Source organism: Sinocyclocheilus grahami, unplaced genomic scaffold (genome assembly GCF_001515645.1).
Source record: "Sinocyclocheilus grahami isolate Dianchi unplaced genomic scaffold, SAMN03320097.WGS_v1.1 scaffold359.1, whole genome shotgun sequence".
Lineage (NCBI taxonomy): Eukaryota > Metazoa > Chordata > Actinopteri > Cypriniformes > Cyprinidae > Sinocyclocheilus > Sinocyclocheilus grahami.
In genome coordinates this window covers 1-7,246 of record NW_015505538.1, presented here as the reverse complement: position 1 = coordinate 7,246, position 7,246 = coordinate 1, and the positions used below count along the sequence as shown (strand labels likewise).

Sequence of the window (7,246 nt, the reverse complement as noted above, 5' to 3'; positions counted from 1 at the left end):
ATATATATATACATATATATATATATATATATATATATATATATAAAACGGATATATTTATATAATGGATCATAAATATAAATATTATAAATATAAATAACAAATTACATTTAAATACATATTTTTATAATAGATAATAAATATAACAGATTGTGATATCATAGTACTATCAACAATAATAAATATGAATAACAATAGGACAAAAATTATTATTTGATTTTATTTGCAATAAATTGTCATTTTATTTTATTTTGTGATTTATTTTAATAAAAATAGATTAATTACAATAATAATAATAATAATAATAATAATAAAACAAAACATTCGATTTTTTTATTTATTTAAAATGACCTTCAAAATAAGGAGCAGAAGGGTCAGAAGGAGAACTCGGAGGAAGTCCAGCACGTTCTGGACTGGCCTAGAAAACAAAAAAAGATCATTATTAACAAAATCACAATTTCAACAAATGCTAAATCATATAATCTAGTACTTTATATGATGTTATATTCTTTGTATTGTGATCTCACGTGTGTGTGTGTGTGTGTTTATATATTGGTTATGTGTTTTAAATAACAACTGCTTCAAAGAACTTACATTATTTTTTATAAATACTATTTTATACTATTGTATGTATGTGATACTCTAGAGTATTTTCATGTTTTTAGTCACAGGACACTGGCTGACATGGGTGTCTGTAAGACTTTTTAGGACCTTTTAAAGATCAAGAAAACACAATTTAAGTAATAAATAGAAGGGGACACAAAGAAATTCATCAAAATGAAGTGAGATTAAAACAAGAACAAATATCTGCCAGTGGGGTCAGAAAAAAGTCCCTTATCAAAGGGGAAGCAAGTTTATTTTTTGACCTCACTGACAGATACTTGTTCTTGTTTTAAGCATAAACTCAATTTTTAAATTTCTCGGAAAATGAGACTTCATATCTTTATTTATGAATGTTTTACTGTAAAGCAAGACAAGAATACGGAGGAAAACATACATTTTTGTTCAGTGCATGCAACATTTAATACCATGACTTCATGAAATTATGACTTTCTGCTCTGGTTTAAGACATTTTAGGTCTCAATTTGTGGATGGGGAAATTAAGACCTTTTAAATTACAAAGAAACCCTGTATTTCTGATCACTGCACTCTCATTTTAAAGATGCGGCCGCCCTCTGCTGGCTGAAGGAGAAAATCCATCAGGTACCTGTTGCGAGATGCTGGAAATGCTGCTGGTTTTACGGCGTAAAGTGTCGCTCTGGCAGACGGTGAGGAGCGAGCTGGGTAGAATGGAGCGGAAATCGTTAAAGGATCGTCGTCGGGTCACTTCCTCCCCGTCTGCTGTGCCCAAGGGCTGAGGACTGACCCGAGGGAAGAGTTTAGACAGCAGCGGCTCCTCTGTGTTGCTGTAGCGGCCAAACGCTCGCACCAAGCCGAGCAGACAGGGCACAGTGTATTTACACAGGTATTCTGGAGAGGAAAATTAGAAAAAAATATTTTTATTCCACACTGAATAACAACAAAAGACATTTCAATTCAACGTGAAATCTAAATTGACTATTTCTTTATTCATTTCAATTTATTTTGAATGAATCCATCTTGTCATATTGTGCTTATTCTAAAGAAAAAAACAATTACATACTCTATAATATATATCATATAATTATATATTTGAATTGTATACACTGCCAGTCAAATGTTTCGACTAATTACAATTTTTGATGTTTTTGTAAGTCTCTTCTGCTCAACAAGACTGCATTTATTTGATTAAAAAAGTAATATTATGAAATATTACTGCGATTTAAAATAACTCTTTTCTATTTGAATATATTTTAAAATGTAATGATGCAAAGCTGAATTTTACTCCAGTATTCAGTGTCACAAGATCCTTCAGAAATCATTATAATATGCTGATATGCTGTTCAATTTATTATCAATAATTATTATTATTAATCAAATAATTAATTAGAATTCATATAAATATATTCAAATAAAAAAATGCTATTTTAAATTGTAATAATATTTCACAATATTAGTTTTTACTTTATTTTTGATCAGCAAATTCAGTCTTGGTGAGCAGAAGAGACTTTTTTTGTAAAACTTTTGTAGAGTTGTGTTATTAATCATAAAACATTAACCAATAAATCACAGCTGATGTTTCATGATCTAATCAAACCCAGATGAATAAAATAAATGCTCTGTCTCACATTATGAAAGTTATGAATTTCACATGAACTCCTGAAAATAAAGTAAGATTCTGTATAGCACCTTACTAACCTTTATCTTGGCCTTCGATGTTCTGACACATTTCCTGAAGCACCTGCATGAGGTTCATCACAGCCTCCAAAATCTGAAAGATATTTGAGAGGAAACTAAATACATCAGTGCTGCTCTTTTCCCTGTAGACCTCAGTCAGGGTAGACACACGGCATCATTTATGTGACATGAATGAAAATGAAGCTGTGAGAGACACTGTATTGTTGTATTCCACTCAGCTAGTGACATAATAGAAACTAAGAAACTTGTTATCTTCTCTACATGCGATCCTTTAAGTGGTGAGAGATTATGCTTCTCTTTCGAAATACAATAGGACAGCAAATCTAAAAATAATAATCAGAGAAACACTGACAGAATCAAGGAACGACACACTTCTGACAACGATCCTGGTTGAGAACAGAAAAGCAGATTCATTCAGATTAGCAAAGCAAACCACAGCAAGCAAAGTCATCATGAACACACCTGGATTCGCATGGACTCGTCCATTTGAGCAACGTCTGAGAGCATCGTCACCAAGCAGAAGGAGAAATTCTCCGCAATGGGAAGCGTTTCTGAAAACACAAGGTTGAGAGACATGTAAGATCAGGAACAACTGAGAATGAAATGAGGAAATGTGATTAAAAAGGCAGAATTTTTATACCTCGTCCTTTCCTCTCTGAGCTCTCCTCGATCCATTGCACCCTGGGTAATCCCTTCAGCAAAACCAACAAGTACGGGACAATTGTGTCCTTATGCTGGAGAAATACATAAACATACAATTCAGGACTACAGACCATCATTGCTCATGAACACAATGAATGAATTCACTTTGATTAATATAACACCATACTAATACTATATTAAACATGTCCCACTACGTCTCACTTTAAAGGAATAGTCCACCCAAAAATGAAAATGTTTGGAAATGAAATTTTTCTCATCCTCAGGCCATCCAAGATGTAGATGAGTTTGTTTTTTCAAGAGAACAGATATGTAGAAATGTAGCATTTTATCACTTGCTCAGCAGTGGATCCTCTGCAGTGAATGGGTGCCGTCAGAATGAGAGTCCAAACAGCTGATAAAAACATCACAATAATCCACAAGTAATCCACTCCTCTCCAGTCCATCAGTTAATGTCTTGTGAAGCCCAAAGCTGTGTGTGTGTTTGTGAGAAATGAATCCATCAGGATGTTTTCAATTCGCTTCTGACTAAAATACAAGTCCTCTATCCATCATATCACTGTTTATAGTGAAAAAGCATCTGGTCTGAATCAGGAGAGAAATCTGCACAGATCAAGCACCGTTTACAAGCCAAAACAAATTTTGATTTGAGAGAAAGCATTATAATGGATTATGGACTCATAATTTAGCCAATAGCAACAGTTTAAAGTGAAAACACTTTAATTTGTTTCTTACAAACATACAGCTTTTGTCTTCTCCAGATGTTAACTGATGGACTGGAGTGGTGTGGATTATTGTGATGTGTTTATCAGCTGTTTGGACTCTCATTCTGACGGCACCCATTCACTGCAGAGCATCCATTGGTGAGCAAGTGACACAATGCTACATTTCTCCAAATCTGATGAAGAAACAAACTCCTCTACATCCTGGATGGCCTGAGGGAGGGTATATTTACAGGAATTTTTCATTTTTGGTTGAACTATTCCTTTAATCAATGAAGCTGAGGAGTGTGACTGTGTTAAAACCAGTACCTGCAGCTCAGACTCCACCAGGAAGATGCCGAGGGCGATCACAGCATCTCTCCTCCGCTCATCCAGCTGGAAAACACCACGGATGTCCACAGGACACATGCATTGTAGCTTCTGGACCTATATTACACAAATATGCAATTGTATTTAAATGTGCCATCTTAATCATGCAGAAGCAGAAAGAACCAGTGTGCCATTTGACTTTAATTTGTATAAATACTACTACACCACCAGGGTAATTATTGTTAACTAAAACTAAACAACAACAACAAAACATTTTTGTTAATTGAAATAAAAATCAAACTGAAAAAATAACTGACTTTGAAACACTAAAATTACTAACTGCACATTAATGAAAAAATAAAAATAAATTAAACTTAAATAGTAATATAAAAAAAGACAAAAAGCACATAACAAAATTAATAAAACTGAAAAAAAAGCTCATTCAAAATATTAATTAAAACTATAATCGCATTTTAAACAATACTAAGATAACCCTGGACACCACACAATAAGTGCACACACATCACAAAAAAGTAATGATGATTATGTAAGGACGTTCACCAAGGTTTAAGGAAGTCTATAACATACTTCCCTTTAAAACAGACTATTGATCAAGCCTTTTTCTGTTTTCAGGTAAACATGTAGACTTCATTTTATTATCATTTTAAATCATTCCTTCAGAAGCAGTAAGGGTCAAAATGTCATCATGTAGCCAAAAAGTTCCCAGAAAACCAGAATACATAAAGAATCTCACATGCAAAACTGACTTTTAGGACACCAGCGGGTCGCATACTTGGTTTTAAATGAGAGCACCTTTTGCACAAATTCACTAAGGCTCAGAAAATGTTTTGCTCTCAGAGTCACAATGACTTTTCTATAGAGATCCGCCCTTGAAACACCTGGTTTTTCACGTCCTGTCAGACAGTAATAACATATTTAAAAAAATAATAATTATATATATATATATATATAAGCACTTGATGTGTCAGGGTTAATGCATAATTTACATCTCTGAGCTATAAATGACCAAAAAAAGAGCACTTACTAAACCATCAGCCTGAAATAAATTCATAAATCAATAAACAGTTGACCAAATCTGAAACATAATGTGGTTTAATTTGTGTTTTGAGTGATCTAAAAGTACAGCTTTCACTCACAACAAATATGTGACCCTGGAGCACAAAAGCAGTGTTAAGTCGCTGGGGTATATTTGTAGCAATAACCAACAATACATTGTATGGGTCAAAATTATACATTTCTCTTTTATGCCAAAAATCATTAGGATATTAAATAAAGATCATGTTCCATGAAGATATTTTGTAAATTTCCTACCGTAAATATATCAAAACTTAATGTTTGATTAGTAATATGCATTGCTAACAACTTCATTTGGACAACTTTAAAGATGATTTTCTCAATATTTAGATTTTTTTGCACCCTCAGATTCCAGTTTTTCTAATAGTTGTATCTCAGCCAAATATTGTCCTATCCTAACAAACCATACATCAATGGAAAGATTATTTATTCAGCTTTCAGATGATGCATACATCTCAATTTCAAACAATTGACCCTTATGACTGCTTTTGCGGTCCAGGGTCACATATATTCTGTATTTGACTATTAGAACATTCATTATTATGATTATTATTATAAAATTGATCGTTTTATGCTGTCACTGATTATTTCCTCTAACTGTATTGTATCGGATCAGTAAAGCATTTAAGATAAGCAATGATGTAAGTGATTATTAAATTGAATTCTAGTTTAAACGCATTATATAGATGATTAAACGTGGGTATTAATTAATAACGCAAAAATTCTTCAACTCTTAAATGGGAAAGAACGTAAAACTAGCAAAGCATTGACTGTATAAAGCAAATGTCAGCCGATTTGAACGGCTGGTCTTTCACATTTGGATATACATGTTAATAAGTGTTATATAAATAAGAGAGGACGTCAGATATTTGATTACTTTTTGATTTGTTATGGTTCTGTTAGCTGTTAGCTTCAGATGCTAATAGGAAGTAAAACTCTCACCTTGTCAATCGGAGCGGGTCGATGAGCAGCCAGAGAGCGCGCGAGAGACAGCACAGTATTAAAATAAAAACCTCGCGAAGTCCCCTTCGAAGACATTATTCGTTTAATATTAAAACAAACAAATATCTACATCTTAAAATTAAATGTTCGTCAACTGACAGCAGATGAGAGCCGCGACTACGGAAAGCCCGAGCGCACATTTTACAAGGTCACCATATACGTGCGGCAGCATTTACGCGTTCGCTTTTTTGCTCCTCTGCTGAAATTATACTTCAATATACAACTCCTCAATTATAGAGAAATATAATTCACCCTCATAAGAGGTTTTTAAATACATTGAAATAAATAAAATGTTAACTGAAATAAAATAAAATGTAAAAAAAACGACACACACACACATATACATGTATATATACTGCGGGGCCGTTGAATGCTTGAATCTGATTGGCTGACGAACGTTCTGAGGCGCGCAATTATTTTCAGGGAAACGCACGGCGAAAGTAGTTCCAGGCAGCTCTCTTGACCGCATTACAGTTCCATATCACTTCGCACAGTTAACTGGAAATTAGCCAGTTCTCTCTCTTTCTCTTTCTCTGTGTGTCTCTCTCTCTCTCGCTCTCTTTCTAATAACTTCATTAATAACTGCATTAGAATGCTATCAACGGCTCAAGCCTCCATTACCAGCTTTAAAATGAGGTTTTGGAACTAGCTAAAGAGGCGTTGGATGAGATGCGGAAGAAATAATCCTACTCACAATAGCGATTTAAGTACAAAAACCGGACGAATCCCTTTAAATATATCATCTGATCGATGTCTTGAGGTGTGGTAACCGTAGTATAAGCGGAATAATTTACTCCGGGCCGTTGAATTATTAGAAAAATAATGCACAAACGAGGTGGTGATGCGGCCACGACGCGAAGCAATAATTCAACGGCTCGTCGTCAATTATTCCTTATATATAAATATATATATATATTTTTTTTTAGAAGTGCAGCTTAAAAAATTTACATTCTGGTATGTAAATTATTTAATTTAATTTACCTATCTTTAATCTCACTTTTAATTAGTTTGTTAATTTGTTAATATACCTATATTTAAAAATCGATTTTAACCTGTTATTGCCATGAAAAAATAAAAAAAATTTATCTTTTAGTTTTTAATTGTTTTATTTTTTGATATGTAAATGAATTATCCTATTTGTCTGATCTTAAACCTTAAATCTATCTATCTATCTATCTATC

The 7,246-nt window shown here is 33.3% G+C and overlaps 1 protein-coding gene across 1 annotated transcript in view; it reads right to left on the bottom strand.

The window, feature by feature from the left end:
* LOC107548966 (phosphatidylinositol 4-kinase alpha) overlaps positions 1-6,186 on the bottom strand; it is a 41,833-nt gene extending 35,647 nt beyond the window's left edge. Inside the window, exons 1-7 of the mRNA XM_016229846.1 lie at positions 6,006-6,186; positions 3,969-4,085; positions 2,918-3,011; positions 2,740-2,828; positions 2,278-2,350; positions 1,208-1,470; positions 352-418 (exon numbers count right to left, since the gene is read on the bottom strand). Coding sequence (XP_016085332.1) covers positions 352-418; positions 1,208-1,470; positions 2,278-2,350; positions 2,740-2,828; positions 2,918-3,011; positions 3,969-4,085; positions 6,006-6,101 — 799 coding nt within the window. The 5' untranslated portion in view covers positions 6,102-6,186. The remainder of the gene's footprint in view (positions 1-351; positions 419-1,207; positions 1,471-2,277; positions 2,351-2,739; positions 2,829-2,917; positions 3,012-3,968; positions 4,086-6,005) is intronic.
* Positions 6,187-7,246: the final 1,060 nt, after the last annotated feature.